Source organism: Solea solea, chromosome 12 (assembly GCF_958295425.1).
Source record: "Solea solea chromosome 12, fSolSol10.1, whole genome shotgun sequence".
NCBI lineage: Eukaryota > Metazoa > Chordata > Actinopteri > Pleuronectiformes > Soleidae > Solea > Solea solea.
In genome coordinates, this window is record NC_081145.1 from 9,741,404 (window position 1) to 9,759,015 (window position 17,612).

Sequence of the window (17,612 nt, forward strand, 5' to 3'; positions counted from 1 at the left end):
CCGTAGCGCCTCCTGGTGTGGGCACTAGTCCAGGCACATACGGTTGCGTACATTCAACTGCAGAAGAAGAAGAACTACTCGTTGTAGCTGCTGAGATGCAGAGCATCCACCGTGCCAGAGGGGGAGCTGTGTATCTGAGAGCTGGCCTATGTATTACGTCACTTCCAGGTACCTGGCCAATCACAGGACAGTGGGAAAGCTCTCGTTGGCTGGCCAATCACAACACAGTCCACGTTATGGGGGTGTGATTTAAGTCTGAAACAGCGCGGCTGATGAGAGAGTCAGTGAGGAGATATTTTGATCGGCTCGTTTGCAGCGACTAGTAGGTTTTTAACCATGAAAATAAGTTAATATATGTAAGTAGACCTCCATAACTAACATATATGTGTGATACAAGCATTCTATGTCACCTTTAAGAAGGTTGGGGTTCTTTCTTATGTCGTGCAAAAAGGACAAGGGTACAAAAATCTCACTTTGATTGTTTTTAACTTGTAAAGGCAAACCTTTACAAATTAAAGTGCCTACAAAATAAAATATGTAAAATATGTAAACACATAATGTATCAGTCAGAATGGGTCAAAGGTTACAAATGCTTTAACTTTCTCACTCGCCAATCCACCTGACTGTCCTCATTGTTCACCTGTCCTTGTCATTCATCTGTCCTCATCATTCACCTGTCCTCACCATTCACCTGTCCTCATCGTTCACCTGTCCTGATTATTCACCTGTTCTCATCATTCACCTGTCCTCACCATTCACCTGTTCTCATCATTCACCTGTCCTCATTGTTCACCTGTCCTCATCGTTCACCTGTCCTCATCATTCACCTGTCCTCATCGTTCACCTGTTCTCATCATTCACCTGTCCTCACCATTCACCTGTCCTCATCGTTCACCTGTCCTCATCATTCACCTGTTCTCATCATTCACCTGTCCTCATTGTTCACCTGTCCTCATCATTCACCTGTCCTCATCATTCACCTGTTCTCATCATTCACCTGTCCTCATCGTTCACCTGTTCTCATCATTTACCTGTTCTCATCATTCACCTGTCCTCATCATTCACCTCTTCTCATCATTCACCTATCCTCATTGTTCACCTGTCCTCATCATTCACCTGTCCTCATCATTCACCTCTTCTCATCATTCACCTATCCTCATTGTTCACCTGTCCTCATCGTTCACCTGTCCTCATCATTCACCTGTTCTCATCATTCACCTGTCCTCATTATTCACCTGTCCTCATCGTTCACCTGTTCTCATCGTTCACCTGTCCTCATCATTCACCTGTTCTCATCATTCACTTGTTCTCATTCACTGCCAACATTTCTGGTGCGCTACTTTTTTTTAAATTCAGGCTAACATTGTTTTTACTTTTTTAGATGTGATTTAAAATATAGTGAATTCTGTATTTCCAAAAAAACATACTTAAGTAAAAGTAAAATCATACATTTTAAAACACAAAAAGTCTACTCAATTAGAGTAACATGAGTAAATGTAATTCATTACTTTTCACCTCTGGTCGTGAGTTATGTTAGGAGGAGGGAAAGAGGAGACTCTAGATTGAATGTTAGTGTGAATATGAGCGAGAATGTCTCTGTATGTCAGACTACTCTTGTCTAATGTCAGCTGATAGGCTCCATGACCTTCACAGGATAAGCAGTGTAGATAAAGGATAAATGGATATTTATATCAGTATACTGTCAAGTCTAACAATGTGTGTGTGTGTGTGTGTGCCATTCGTGGTCTGTTTTTCTTGCTTTTTGAATTCAAAAAGATATTGGAACTGCTATTAAAAATCAGTTTTGGCAAAGCTGTCATATTTGTGTTGATCGGATGGAGCTGTTTTCTGCTGGTCAGTCCACAAAGCTGCTAACAGGCAAAGGGTACCATATGGCAGAGCAGGAAGGAGGGAGAACGAGAGCACAACACATTAGAATGGAGAGAGACGAGAAATGACAGTCTGTTGTAAGGAAAGAGAGAGAGGAGTGGGAGGGAGGGGGCAGATCGTAGGAAGTGAGAGGGAGAGCGTGCTAGTGAATAAGCATGAGCAGTGAAAACGTGAAGATGACAAACAATTCACACAGGAAAAAAAGAGGATAGACCTGTAGGTGAGGATGACGGGGGGGGGGAGAGAATCAGGGTGAGGCAAAGAAGGTGAAAGTGGAGTGTTTCTGTGTGTGTGACTATTTTTTTATTACATATTTGGTGGTGTTACACATCGTGAGCACAACTATATCATATCACGTGTCAGGAGTGAGTCTGATATTGAACACAATCAGTGGAGGAAAAGGAAAATGTAGAATATGCAATGTGACATAAAAACAGGCATCTTGCTTTAAAGAGAGCGGTCTTGTGACGGGGACGTGACGTGAGTGACAGCTAGCTACAAATGTCTGCCATGCACTTGGAGGATTGTGCTTTTTAAATGGCCAGGTGGTGAATGCATCAGCACGAATATCATATTAACAGTTACGTTGTGAAAAAAGAAAAAAAAAGAAGGTTGGACTGCTATTGGTTTTGGTACAAAGTCAAGGTTGTGATATTAGTGTCGTGTCAGACGCAGCAAACCATAATATGTACTGTATTTCATGAGAGTCCATGCTGTTTATTGTAATGGCTGAAAATGTATCCTATGGCTTTTTGTGCTACAGTCGTTATTAATGATGCATTTTTATTATTTTGGCTGTTTGACAATGTGTCTGTTGACCATAATTACAATGTAGATTATCAGCATATTTATGCTTTAACTACTTTTGCGATAACCATCTCATGCAGTTAAATCCTCATAATGTGACAGTATCAATAGATTTATGTTCCCACAATGTAATTAATACACACACACTCTCTCTCTCTCTCTCTCTCTCTCTCGCTCTCTCTCCCTCCCTCTCTCTCTCTCTCTCTCCAGGTCCCTTGCTCGATCTCCCACATCCTGGCTCTGTTGCCAAGGCTACCGTACAGCCTCTTGCTGCATATATAGACGAAGCTGCCGCCTGTGGATCTCTCGCTGCTCCAGGATACAAACAAAAGAAAATCCATCAGACTTTTATACCTATATCTCTCTTCTACACACACACACACACACACACACACTCACACCCACGTCTGTGGATTGCGCCTTTCCAAACCTCACACACATTGGTCGCCTCTCACTGTCAGTGTGTCTCCTTCCTCAGTGCAAATACACTCGTCCTACTCCCAGACAGAGGAGCAGTAAAGGGATTGGCGTGGTGCGCGGTGCTTGGCTCCTGCTTTCTGGCTCTGAGGGTGCAAAGAAGCAGATGGCAGTGTGAAGACAGGCTCAGCCAGGTAAGAGGACTTAGCCTAACCAGACTTAAGGCTGTGGATGAGTGACTGCTCCAGCTCTCCTCTTCTCTCCTCTCCTCTCCTCTCCTCTCCTCTCCTCTCCTCTCCTCTCCTCCCTCTGTCTCTCCCTCTTTCCCTCTCTGTGGCTGTGCGACATGAGGTGAATACCAATTTCTCAACAGAGCACCCACGGTTCATATGGCTGCTGCGCTTTCCTGGCTGTGAAAAGGTAGGGATGTGTGATGGAGGCTGTGGTGTGTGTGTGTGTGTATAGGTTCATTGTGTGAGTGTGTTTTTCTCACATTATTCAAACTGGTCCTCTGCCAACAGGTTGGCCCTTCTGCGTGGTTATTAACTCCATGTCTCCTCTTGCATCTTTTATTATTCAAATCTTGATTTCCTCCCGTATTGTATCATGTCTGTGTGACAGTGTGGGAGTTACCAGAGTGAGATGCAACAGTCCACCTCCGTGGGTGATTCATTACTAATCCATCCAACTCTGCACTGTGTGGTCTCTTGAGCTCACCGTAGACATGTACGTGATATGAATGGTGTTTTTGTCTTAGCATGAATGACTAGTGAGAGAATGCCATTCCTGCTCTGCTGCTCTGATGCAGTGCAATCATGGAACGCAACCCTTTGTCACACGGGGAATCCAGATTTATCTCCAACAGCCTGTGAATCAATTCGCTATGCAGCATATTTAAATTATTTACACAGTATGGCTTAGGCTCAATTGTAAGTTTTGAATATGTGTGTTAATGAGATTTCTCTTTGAAATGCCCCTGGAGCTGCTGCAAGAGATTGTAGGAGTGTATGTAAACAATAGAGCCAATTGATTATCTGTCTCTGTGATATACTGGAGGAAGCCGCGGGCTTGCTGGGTATTTCATTTTAAGGTCATTTTGAGCTTATGCGTGTATTAATATCAGGATTCCGCGCGAGTGTTTCTGTTGAAGAGAAGGGCTGATGAGGCAGGTCTCGGCCCTCGTGACTTTATCTCACGTTACCATCCCATCATCACTTTCAGTAAGAGCTTCCTCTTACCTCGTCTCCCTGCCACATGAGCACTTTGACAGCGCGCTCGATACTTTGCTCATCATTGTTCACCTGGAAACGGCGAGCTGTGCTGTGATGAACCCAAAAATAGTAGAAGAACAGATTTGGATGCATCAAATCTCCACACTGGACACTGTAAACATCGTGATCAAACATTAAATATGTGAGCCAGCTGTTGACAGAGGAGCCAAAACACGAGACCACAATAATTCCTCGTGTCCCTGACTGCAGGAAAGAGCTTTACACAGCTGTCACAGTGTATAGAGTCATGCTCCCGGGACAGAGGCCAGAGGTTTATTGTACGGCTCTGTTTAAACTCAGCTGGATGTCGTGAATGAATGCAGATCAATGAAAACTCTATGCTCGTACTCCATTTAAAGACCAAGGGGGGGAGGAGCTTGTAAATAACCAAAGACCGAAGACCTTCAGTGTGGAATGTGGCCGAATCGACTGTCAGGACAGGTTTGACTAATTTGTCAATTGGCTTTGTCGTACTTGCCTCTGAAAACACTGTGTCTAAAGTCCAACGTTAAGGCTAACACTGATGCTACAATATTTATCTTTTGAACTGCAGTGAATTATTGTCAGTCACACTTGAACTTCATCTAAAAGAGACTCTTACTCTAAACGCCTAAAGAAATACTTCACAGATTTGCATTTACTAGAATACAAAGGGGTCACTAGGGGTAGTATTTTTGAAAAATGTTGCCTCACAACCTCAGTTTCCCCTGAGTTGAGAAATATCTTCATTCTTTTCTTTGTTACGTGCCCACCAGTGACACTTCCTCCTGTTAGCGTAACTGTTAGCAAAGATGGCGGACACTGTTTACATTCTGGGAATGTGGTCCCGGCCCCCTACGAGTGAGTCTAAAAGGTGCGGAATTAGCGTTGTAGTTTGAAGCCTTTGACCAAGTGTCACTGGTGGGCAGGTAACAAAAAAAACAACAACAATTTTTCCAAAATACTACCCCTAGTAATACAAAGCTAAATGCAAATTTGGTGAATTATACTTTAATAGGTCGGATGAAGAAAAATTGCTTGTGTTTGTTTGTGCGTGTGTGTGTGTGTGTGTGTGTGTGTGTGTGTGTCACTGTGTGTGCACTCTACAGTATTTTAGTTGCCACAGTTACCAAAACGCCAACCTCACTGCGTCATTGCCTCAGACAACCTTCACACAAAAAAAAGAACTGTTTTTCCTCCCATTCATTCCTCCATCCACTCCATATACCTGTCCATCTCGTGTGTAAACAAATGAACACACAACTTTCTCAGTTTCTCCTACACAGCAATCTGTGTGTGTGTGTGTGCGTGTGTGTTCTTATGTTTGGCTTTCTGAGGACCAAACAAGCTTATGTGAGGACATTTTGGCAAAGTGAGGACATTTGGCTGGTCCGAATTTCTTAAAAGGGCTTAAAAGGGTAAAGGATAGGGTTAGTAATTTAGTCATGATGGTTAAGGTTAGGGTTAGGATGCGGGTTAAGTTAACGTTGGTTTATGCTAATAGTAGTTATGGTTAAGGTTAGGGTTAGTCTCCAGGGAATGAATGTAAGTCAATGCAACCTTTGAAGCCTCTCTCTCTTTCTCTCTCTGTGTGTGTTACCTCTTCTCTGGCATAAACACTGATATTGTCAGTACCAGTAGTCCTCATGGAGACAGAAACCTGGTTCTAATGAGGCAGACTGGTTAAGTTTAGGATTAGGTATTAAGTGGTTATGGTTAAGATTAGAGATACTGCTTTGTCCAAATGAATAGAAAATCAATGGAGAGTCCTTTGAAGAATAGCTGTGCAAACCTGTGTGTGTGTGTGTGTGTGTGTGTACACTTTGTGTGTACATTGTATGTATGCATGTTGCCATGGCTACGGGCCAGGCTTACTGGCGTCATCACTTCAAATCCACCTTCACAGCAAGCAAAGAGAGATAGAAAAGGACTCAATGCAGCTCCCCCCCGCTCAACACCTGCACACATAGACACACAAACACACACACACACACACACAACTGGTGTGGTCTCATATTCCTCCAAGCTCACCCCATTCGTTCAACAGGGTCCAGTGGCACAGAAAGAGACGAGAGGAGACAAGAGAGAGGAGAGCAGAGAAGGCTTGTCTTCGTGCATACTGATTCGACTGAGGCAATCTGAATGTATTTGTGAGGGTGTCTGCTTAGTCTGTCTCAAATCATCCCTGGCTGTTAGGGAGGGAGAGAGCAGTGGAGAAAGAGAGACAGAGAGAGAGAGAGAGAGAGAGGGGAAGAAATATTGACAGTTTACTGTGTCACCTCACATCACCATCCTCCACTCGTGAAAGCACAGCTGGGAGCTGACAAAGGTGCTACTCTGATCCAACTCTATGAAACTGGTCTGCTAGCGTCATCTCAGTGTGACCGGTTGCATTTGAATCACGAGTTGTATCGTCTGCATCATAACTGTTTCCATTGAACGTAACTCCTGTTTTATTTCTGATCCAGTGACACGCACTCTTCTCCCTCTGTCCTTCAGATATGACTGCAGAACAATGGCGGACGCCTGGTTGCCACAGGAAATAGGATTTAACATGATCATGTGATCTGACTCTCTTCCCAGTTCCCTTCCATCTATCATCGGTGAGTCATGTAACCGTGGTTGTGTAGTGTTTTGACACATCAGTAAGCTAAAAGGGAAAAGGTGTTCCGGTCGTCCAGCGTGAGTTCACACTGATGAAAACTTGCTCCAAAGTGACCCGCCACAGTCTTAGCAATCAGTGACACACTCAGACGAGAAGGGATATCTGTGCAAACAGCACCGCTCTCACAAGCCCCGACATTCACACATCCACACGAGCCATGTGGCCGTAATCAGCCAAATGTACAAAACACCTTTATTAATGGTTGAAGGACAAAAGAGCGGAGCGGAAAAGGGCTTTGAATACACTGCTGACTGATACACATGCTCTGGGTGTGTGTGTGCTTGTATTTGTTACCTCTTTTGAACCTTTTCTGGCATAATAACTGACCTTATCAGGACCAGTAATCCTCATGGAGACCAAAACCTGGTTGTAAGGTGGCAGAACCTAATTTCTGGAATTAGGCATTCACTGGTTATGGTTATGGTTAAGGTTAGGTACGAGCCTTTGTTTAGGCTGTCCTAATAAATGGAAATCAATGCAGTGTCCTTAGAAGAATAGCTGCGCAAACCTGTGTGTTTGCGTGTGTGTGTGTGTGTGTGTTCAGTAGATGATAATGCTCAGGATGGATGAGAGGGATGAGAGCCACTCTGTTGCCAAGGCAACGGACAGGGCTGTAAACAAGCTACCCCTGACTCATCTCTCCACAATAGTGCGCTCTCTCTCTCTCTCCCTTCCTCCTTCCCTTTCTCTCTTTCTTTCTCTCTCTCTCTCTCTCTAATACACACACATACACACTCACACGCACATAGCGCATCACTGAGTCTAATCTGAGTTAGACAAGAGGATCCGGAGATGAGCCACTTCAAGCCACTCTTCAAGCTATACATCTGAATAGAGCTGTGGAATAAACGCAACCTTTCTGTTACATATAGGTTCATTAAATAAGCACAGTCAGGCGCACACACACACACACACACACACACGCACGCACATAAACACCTAAAAAACACAGCGAGCATATCGGTCAGCTGGAAATCAACATGGAGCCTTGTAGAGTTTTAGTGTCAGTCAGCAAAGCAACAACAGACAATAATGAATGTGTTTTAAATGTCACTTTAATTCATCATAATCACACAACATGCAGCTATTACCTTGAAGTAATGATAAGTGAGGATATTTGAAGCTGCAGTGTGTAAGTTTTGTAAAGATTTTTGTTGTTGATGTTATTTTGCCGTAGTCTTTGATGAATAGAAAACGTGTAAAGTTAGTCGTATGCTGCGTCCTCCATCAGAAAACAGGCTCTGTGGATCAACCAGAGGGAGCATTTGTGTATACACCAGCAGCACAGGGGCAGGTGTGGTCAAACGTGTGAAGGACTGGCTTTTTTGAGCAGTAGTGTTCACATCTGAAACATTTCACGGGCTCTTGTTTTTGTTGTCATACTTCATACTGCGTCTGTCTTGATAAAATAAGTCACTTCCTGTGTGCAGTGCGGAAATGTCCCTGGCCACAGCTATGGTGTGAGACACAGAGTTGTGTGGAGCTGATAAGACGTAGCATTGTGTGAACTCATTTGACAACGGCGTGAATTTAATGGATGTTTGTTTATATTTAAAAGTTACACCGCACCACCGCCTTAAGTGGTTAAATTGGCCATTCTTTCACATTATCACTCATTGGCATTTACTGTTTTGTTAGATGCTTGCAGAGGTAGGACGTAAATGCACAAAAACCAAATACCTTTAATAAAAAAACAGCCTCATTAACAGGGGATCATGACCCGTCGGCTGAGCAGCTCCACCCGTTCTCACACTGAGGACTCCATCTTCCTGAGGCCGGATGAAGACCCTGTCTGGCTGGATGAGCCCACGAAGACTGAGAAAAGAGGTGATGGAGCACCTAAAAAAGACAGACTCCCACAAAGCAAAGATGGACCCACAGGAGGCCACGGTCCACAAGGAGAGGAGATGTTTTTGCACAAGGTTTACACACTGTTGATTGAGATCCACTGCTGGGCTGCACTGTTTGCCATCTCCCAAGTCACGGTATGTGCACGGACGTCGGCTAAAACAAAGACATTTAATTAAAAATTGACCAAGATGTCTGCACTTAGGCTGGACTGAAACATTACACATTAGTGTCGTTTCCACTGAAGCAGCATCTCTCAACACCTTTATTTTTCATCATCTCAGGGGCATTACGTGTCTCTGTTAGCTTAGTGTTTAATTCAGTCTAGAAAAAAAGGACAGGTGCAACATTAGCATAAAAGAGACTTGAAAATGTGGCCTTGATTATGACAACAGCCTGTTTATACATGCACAATATGTCTGTTATTCTTCTGTCTACTTTTCACCTAAGAGCAGCGATGCATGATTACCTATTTGGGTAACTGGCTGTGAGAATCTACCCTCCCTCCTTTTTACTTCCTGCAGGGGTACTGGGTGTTTTTTGTTGCGGAGGGAAATGGCCTGTTCTCTTCCGTCTACAAAGCCCTGCAGGTCATTGACTTCTACCTTAGCTTCATCTTACCCTTCCACCCGATCTTTGGAATGGATGTAAGTGTCTTTGCTGGAGCTGTTTCAGTTTGTTTTGGACAGAACATCTGCATCTGGTGTTGACTCACTCTGTGTGTCTCTACTCTCTCTCTCTCTCTCTCTCTGCCCCTCTCCTTTTCAATTTTTTTCTCTGGCCAGTCTGTGGAGCTGTCGAGGGAGATGGCAAACACCACGCAGCATAACTGGATTGTTCAAGGGACTGCAGGCGTTGGTGTCGCCATCTGTGTCATCATGGTAAAACTCTTTTTTTTTATGCTTAACTGTCATTGTGGGGATCCAGGACAGCTCACTGGCTCAATTATGTCTCATTGTGCATAACAGTGGCTAAATATGTGATTTTGCATTTTTCCTCCTAGGTTGTCCACATGGTGTGTAAGTGGCGTTATGGTACTAGGTTGTGTCCATCAGGAACTGGGTCACGAGACATCGGTGATCGGCGTCAGTCAGTGAGTCGCCAGCCGTCCTTCACCCTGTCTGAGTGGACAGATGCTCAGGAAGATCTACTGGACCTTGACACTATCCCCCAGACACCAGTCTTTGAGATTGGTGCAGACACCAGGACAGAGGGAGATGCTGCCACCCTCACTGTCACACCTGTGGGGCTTCAGGAGAGGTCAGACTAAAGACATGCTGGAATTTAGGACTCTGTGTTCATCCATTTCAAATCCGTATTTTCACATTTGCTTTTGTCTGATTCTGCACAGGAGGGGCTCCAACGTGTCCCTGACCTTGGACATGTGCACTCCAGGCTGCACTGAGCCCTACGGCTATGGAGCCCAGCTCTCCCCGAGAGACCAGTCAGCCCAAGAGTACCTGCGGCAGGGAACACACGTCCTGACCCCGGCCATGCTACACACGCGGGCCATGGATGACCAGAGCCTGCAGGCAGAGTTTTATGTGAGCGAGAAGCGAACCCACCTACATGTTTTATATCAACAGAGTTGAACAGAGACTTACCATAAAGACGTACTCTGACACACAAATGCACACAAACACCTAACTGCACACTCCCTTAAGCTGTTCCACAGTCTGTAAGTGGGCGGAGGAAGGAGAAACACGGCCTTATTTTGCATATGAAAACCTACTGAGGATTCCGGTTTCTGCCAAACAGAGAGATGTGCATTGAGGCTCACACACACTTTGCTCACAGCCTTTCATTTACGTACGATTTAAACAGCACAGTGAATGTCAAGGGCAACAGATGACTTCATGTCTTGGATATTATTTCATAATGTTTTGAATCCTGGTACAAGGCAAGGTTAGTACTTCCCCTTCATTTCAGCAAGGACTGATTGTTGTTGCACCCATTGTTCTGTGTCCATTGACAGGAAACTCCCATGAACTTTGTGGACCCTAAGGAGTACAACTACCCAGGGCTGGTGAGAAAGAATCGCTACAAAACCATCTTACCCAGTGAGTACTGCTGCAACATTTGTAATAATTACTAAAACAGATCCTGAAGCTATGAATTATGTAAGAGGCGTTTTATGTTTCTGTTCACCAGGTTATTGCCATTCACAGAAAAATGAGAAGCCAATCGTGTTAAAAACACTGAGCTCTCTTACTATATGTAATACAATATACTATATGTGGAGGATGTTTTTTAACCAACTTCATCTGATTGACTTTCACTCTCTGTCCACCTGCAGACACACACAGCAGAGTGATACTCCAATCACAGGAGGAGGACGATTTCCTCTCTACCTACATAAATGGCAATTATCTCAAAGTAAGTGAAGTAGTAGAAGTTAAAGGGTTAGTTTTAAGTTTAGCTGTAAGGCATTTTACATATTATCACTGACTTTACTGAGTGTCCTGAGTCATGGACACTCATTTTAGCCTTTTGACAAAATCCCAGCCTGCTTAAGTCTATGATATCTTAAGCTTAAGTTTGCTGCTTTATCTCACCAAAACAGACAGAAAAAGCCTGCCTGATATTAGGTCACTTTTTTAGCTTGTGCGGGCACAGCAGCTGTTGGTCTACGGCTGCCTGGTTCGGTAAGTTGGTGTATCCAAACAAAGGATTTCAAACACCAAGGTCACAAGATAATACATTTCAACTGACTGATGGAGGCAACAGTTGATTAGCAACCTCTGGGTGCCATGATATAAATATCTGGACACTGGCTTGGAATAAGTGGTTTACAAACTTTATTTTCCACAAAGAAACAACATATTGTTAAAACATGATTGCCCTAAATAAAAGGTATAGATTCAAGAACGAGGTCAAGGTCCCGTGGAAATAGCCACAGTGTTGAAGGCATGTCGATACTTTATACAGTATAACCACAAAAAGCCTGAACTATGCCTTTAATTCTTGCCATAGCTCATTAGCTGCTATAACTGTGCATGCATGTGTGTGTGTGTGTGTGTGTGTGCAGGGATATGATGGTGAGGATCATGCATACATTGCCACTCAGGGTCCCACTGTGAACACAGTGGGGGATTTCTGGAGGATGGTGTGGCAAGAGAGAACTCCAATCATCGTGATGATCACCAACCTCGAGGAGAAAAACGAGGTGAGTGCGGTTCAAGGAAATAACAACAATGGCTGCAAATAATTGATTAATAAACACATGCGGCTTGAAATGCCCCACTTATGTGTCTACGCTGTCTTGCAGAAATGTGCAGAGTACTGGCCCGAGGACACTGTGACCCACGAGGGCATCGAGATCACCGTCGTCAGGGTAACCCAGGAGGACGACTACAGCCTGAGGGTGTTTACGCTTAAGGTGAAACACAAAGACAGACACTGTATCTCACAATAAGGGTGAATACATCAACCGACATAGGGCAACAGACGGCTTACACCCTTGGGAGAAATGGGGGTGACGATACTCGGTTGAACCAGGATTTGATCCAGCAACCTTCTTGCTGTGAGGCAACAGTGCTAGCCACTATGAGATGTTGTAGAATTTAAGTAGCATGAGCAAAATAAATGAAATTTTGGAAAAGTCAGAAGTCAGAAACCTCGAAACTCGACGTGAAAGAAAAGACTCTTTACTGTGTTACCTGCTCTGCTGCAGTGAGAATATCTGCTCTCAACAGTGCCTCCAGTATGTTTACAACTGGCTAAGTGTGTGACACAAATCTGCCCACACATTTGATTTCATATTTAGTTTGTGGTCATGGGGTTATCAGTTTTCATTGAGCCAAACATGATAAATCAGTAAACAGAGCCTGCACCTGATTAATAAACACCAGGGGAGCATTATATAACACTCAGGCTCAAGCGTGTTGTTCATTCAACTCCTCTGGTTACTGTGTGTTGTCTGTCGGCAGCGTTAGAAATTACTCACTCGGGGAACAGAGGCAGATGATGGATTTGATCATGTACGGGCAAACTTTTCAAAACCCTCACGCTCTTTTGTGTTGCTCTGCATTCATTGTTGTCGTAGCAACTAACACCAAGGTAACGACTTGTACATGTGGAGTAACAACTCATCAACAAAATCCTTCTCAGTCCATTTGTGTGTGTCATGTACATACTGTACATACAAGATTGTGAGATCACAGCCTGGATTAATGCCTCTAATTTATGTGTGATTAATGTGTGTGTGTGTCCATGTGACTGTGTGTGTGTCCGTGTGTTTGCTTCAGTGTGACGATGAGGAGCGCAGTCTGCGGCAGTACTGGTACACCTCATGGCCTGATCAAAAGACTCCAGACAAGGCTCCACCCCTGCTGGAATTGGTACAGGAAGTGGAAAGAGCCCAAACAGAAGCCCCGCCCTCCAGCGGCCCAATAATTGTCCACTGCAGGTACTACTGATGGGAAGTCTGGCTCTTATCAAAGACTCGGATCATTTGGCTCCACTCTGTCGGCTCTTACAGCTCCCTAATGACTCTTCACTGAGTCTCACGCAGAGCCTTCTATTTTAGCCTAATTTAGCAATTGTGAATGGTCGGTGTGTTGGTACGCAGTTTGTTAGTCAGTGTTTTCATAAAAGCCTTATTTTTTCACGTACGCTACAAAGAATCGGCTCTTAGAGCCGGCTCATTCACAAACGACACATCTCTAGCGGGTACAAAACTAGCTTGGTTTTGACGTATGGACCAGTGCGGTGTCCATGTTAAATTCAGTATGTTTTGAAAAGGTTCTGAGTCAAAAAGCCTAAACCATAAACCTCTTGTTGCTAATGAGAGTGCATAGAGAATGAAAGACTTTATTTGCCATTTGTACAAACACAGTTATAGCATGAGTGAGTGTGTTGTGATTTTTGTGCAACTTTATAAAAAAAGAGTTATTACAAACGCAATAGATAACCATGAAACTGAGAAAGATATAAAATATCTACACACAATATAATGCAGCAAGTAAAAAAAAAGCGTTGTACCGCACAATTTACAGTTACATTGCATATGTTTGATTAATTGCACTCAATATATTTTTATTGACACTGATTTATTATATCAGTTTGACTTGAAAGAAGCGGATAGATAAAGCAGAAGCTTGACTTTTAGCTCTCTGCAAAGTTGTCCACCATTGAGTATCACTGTGAACTATCCAGTTTCTTAGAAGAGGAACCATTTTTAAGTGCTGTCTTTGTGTTTTTAACCAGTTGAGATTGTGCAGGCAAAGCATTTGTCTGATTTATCTAGTGAGGATCAATGAAATTAGTGGAATGAGTGCTAATCAATGCACCGATCAGTTTTCCTCATCTCCACCCTCCTGCATCCCTTCACCTCATGCCACTTTTTCCTCCGCAGTGCTGGAATCGGACGAACTGGCTGCTTCATCGCCACCTCCATCCTGTGCAAGCAGCTGAGGACTGAAGGCGTGGTGGACATCCTGAGAACCACCTGCCAGCTCCGTCTGGACAGGTGAGATAATTATTGTTAGCCCTGATCTTCACTCATGTCTATCTTTAGCTCGTGCCATAAGAGCCTACATGATGCAGTTTGTTCCAAATGACAACCAAGCCAAGTCTCTGTGTGGATTACAACAAAGTCAAAGTGATAAATAATCCAAGGCGTCAGTGTAGGTAACTATTTTGTAATTTGCTGTCTTGTAATTTGTGAAGAGAATATCCCTAAATAGTGTTTTGGTTTACAAAATCGGAAAGTTACCACTCACTGACATATTACAATCTGACATATCCGTCATGTATGGAAAAGCACAAGGTCGTGTGCTACAGAGTCAGTGTCATTGCATTCATCAAGAAGGAATTAACAAATAAACACATAGAGAGTATGTGTTGCACAGTTAAAATAAAACAGGATGGAAAGCATTGTTCCCTTAAATTGCACATTATAAGTTACACTTATAATAAATGTTACATAGCGGCTGTGGCCTTGTGATTTTGTGTGTGGTGAATACTAAGTTAGGAAGGAACAAGAGAGTATTCAGAGAAATTAAAATGACACATTTAGGCTCTGACTGCCTGAAGGTAATAGGTGTACGTAACAGAGGTGGAAAGATACTGAAATATTCTACTCAAGTAAAAGTACAACTATTTTGATAGCAAATGTCTAAAAATTTACTCAAGTTAAAGAAAAAAAAAAGTAGCTGGTTTAAAATGTATAGTAAAAGTTACTTTTTAATTTTAGGATTTTGAGATTTTGAGACACAGCTCCCCCTGTGACCCTCATGTGGAGGATAAAGTGGTAGAAGATGGATGGATGGTTTAAATGTTTGTATAATTATCCACAACCACAAACTTCAACCCAGTGGTCAGACTAAAGGAAAAGTCAGAGGATCACCAAGTTTAATAAGATTTGTTTTTAAGGGATCAGATAGATAGAGATATTTCAGTATGGACGTAAACAATGGACTTACTGACCACTAGTCTCTGTGTTTTGTTGTGTTAGTGGGACTCTAGTGGGATAAATGAAGTTGTTAAAAGTGAATTGAATTACACTGAAATGGTTTTGCTTGTCTTTCTGTGTGCATTAGGGGTGGGATGATCCAGACGTGCGAGCAGTACCAGTTTGTGCATCACGTCCTCAGCCTGTATGAGAAGCAGCTGTCTCACACTGCTGAGGAATAGTCGAGTGAGTGCTACAGCCAGACCGAGACACACCACTGTACACTGTACCGCCTCTGGTGGTATGCACCACTGTACCTATAGCGTCATCTCAATCTCACCCTTTAACAAGTTTCCACCCATGGTAATCTCTCCACTCAAGACAGGCTCACTCTGACAGGACTGAATGGCTGAAATCCGTGCTTAATTGTATGTCTTTGAGCAGAGCAAACATGGGAAGATGTGATTCTAGATATCCCTCCACAAACCCCAATCCCCACACATCAGTGTTATTGATCCATGCTGTTCCTGGAGAGTCACAACAGTTGAGCTCCGAAAAAAAAAAAAAAAAAATCAAAGCCTTCAGATACCATCTCATTTGCATCAAGGCCTTGTTTAGTACTTGATCTAGAATAGCTCCCTCGTATACTGTATGTACAGTTATCATAAAGGTTCTCTAGAGAGCTGAGGTATAATCCCATCACCTGCAGTCATGTTAATGTAAGGAATTTCAAGTACAGTCGCCCACAGTTAGTATTAATTATAAGACCTATTACAATGCCAGCATAAGGTAAATAAACAGTAAAGTTAAAATGTCAGCCCAATGATACACTATATATAGAGAGAGAGAGATATATAAAAAGTTTAGAATAAATACTGTATAAGTTTTTCATTGACTGTCACTTTTAATGTGAAATATTTTTTACATGAGGCCTGTTTCAACTTTTGATGCATTCAAGAGCCACCTCATCTTCAGGTTGCATGGTGCTAAGTGTTCATTAAAGGCATGTGCAATGTTATGGAACATAGGAATGTATAAAAAAAAAAAAAAGGTTATTAACTAATCAGGATATCTGTGCGATCCTCAACGTTCTATTTTTTTTTTTGTTTTTGTTTTTTTTCCATCCTGCCTGTGCGATCCCTCATAGCCCATGACGTTTACAGTGAACAAATCCTGCATTAAGGCCACATATAGATGTACATGATCCAGAGGAGTCACAGAGCCGGTGACACTGAGGGGACGGACGCCTGAAATAGAATCACACCATCAGAAATGTCGACGCAGACCTGTGGAGATCTTGCTAATAGTCCTCTACATGTTCCATTACTATCATCTCAAAGTCACACGCTCTGTGACACCTCTGCCTTCAACAGTAGCTTAAACACACTCACGATGTAAGAAGCCCATGATTGTTGTATAGACAGGCCAGGCCTAATCTGTATGAAGCACAATAGACCGACTAAGGTTGTCTTTCTGATGTTCAGCTATAAAAGTTCTTTTTATCTGTATTGTGTTTTTGATTGTGTTGAGTTTAATGGATTGCATGTGCCGTATGGGACTCCATAGGTCCACAATCAAAGCGACGTGATTGGTTGTCCCGCTTTTTGTTGTGTAAAAAAAAAAGGCTTTTAAAGCCTGTTATATTGCTTGCTCTCGGCCAATGCTTTTGATACAGTTTGCTTTTGTGAAACCAACCAGAGATATTTTTAGAACATTTTGATACAATCCTTTCGAGTAGATGCCTTGTGTATATTTCCGTTTACACCATGATGGAATGTAGCTCATACTGTGGATCAAACCATCGGTTTCTATTGCAAGATTTGACAGAACAAAAATGTGACAACTACCTAAGTTACCTTACAGTACAGAAATTAGATAGATTCCGTTCAGTCTTCAGTATTATTACTTTATGCCATTAGGCTTTGCTTTAGTATGCTTTGCTTTCTGTGTGTGTTTTTATTGTTTTCTTGGAGAATTTTTACCTCAGACTGAGTTTTTTTTTTACGAAGTCCCCACTCGAGTCCACCTGTGACTGTAGGCCACTCTCAGTTGACAACGCAAGAAACTATTGCTATATGTATGGCAGCTAAAACAATGAGGACATGTCATTTTTTTTAATGTAAAATTAAAACAACTTCTATCGCGAATTAATGCATCAGATCAACAGTCATGAACATTATCAGAGGATGAAATTACTGAGGGCTCGGACTAATTTCTGAACATCAAACCATCTCGTAAATTAAACTGCCAAAATTAACATTTTACAAACTACAAGTACTGAAATAATCCTCTTATAATGTCCACAGTTCTTGACTGTAAGGCTTTTATTTGACAGCTTGTT

General features: G+C 42.8%; 1 protein-coding gene across 3 annotated transcripts; it reads left to right on the forward strand.

Moving 5' to 3' along the window:
• Window positions 1-2,943: 2,943 nt before the first annotated feature.
• Window positions 2,944-15,820, forward strand: ptpn5 (protein tyrosine phosphatase non-receptor type 5). 3 transcript variants are annotated; one of them, XM_058646280.1, is made up of 14 exons: window positions 2,944-3,308; window positions 6,864-6,967; window positions 8,727-9,014; window positions 9,402-9,524; window positions 9,663-9,758; window positions 9,881-10,137; window positions 10,229-10,421; window positions 10,853-10,937; window positions 11,174-11,253; window positions 11,906-12,043; window positions 12,146-12,256; window positions 13,125-13,285; window positions 14,234-14,347; window positions 15,420-15,820. In XM_058646280.1, the coding sequence occupies exons 3-14, from the start codon at window positions 8,745-8,747 to the stop codon at window positions 15,511-15,513; spliced, it is 1,722 nt and encodes a 573-aa protein (XP_058502263.1). In that variant the 5' UTR covers window positions 2,944-3,308; window positions 6,864-6,967; window positions 8,727-8,744; the 3' UTR covers window positions 15,514-15,820. The 3 variants fall into 3 exon arrangements, with proteins under 3 accessions (XP_058502263.1, XP_058502261.1, XP_058502264.1); XM_058646278.1 differs by having other exon boundaries at window positions 8,739-9,014; XM_058646281.1 differs by lacking the exon at window positions 2,944-3,308 and adding an exon at window positions 3,407-3,534 and having other exon boundaries at window positions 8,739-9,014.
• Window positions 15,821-17,612: the final 1,792 nt, after the last annotated feature.

Bases quoted from the DNA above. Each gene is read 5' to 3' on its own strand.
- ptpn5 (XM_058646280.1), top strand. From the start codon at position 8,745: ATGACCCGTCGGCTGAGCAGCTCCACCCGTTCTCACACTGAGGACTCC. The intron at 9,759-9,880 runs GTAAAACTCTTT...TTTTCCTCCTAG, and splicing joins TCGCCATCTGTGTCATCATG to GTTGTCCACATGGTGTGTAA. The intron at 11,254-11,905 runs GTAAGTGAAGTA...GTGTGTGTGCAG, and splicing joins TAAATGGCAATTATCTCAAA to GGATATGATGGTGAGGATCA.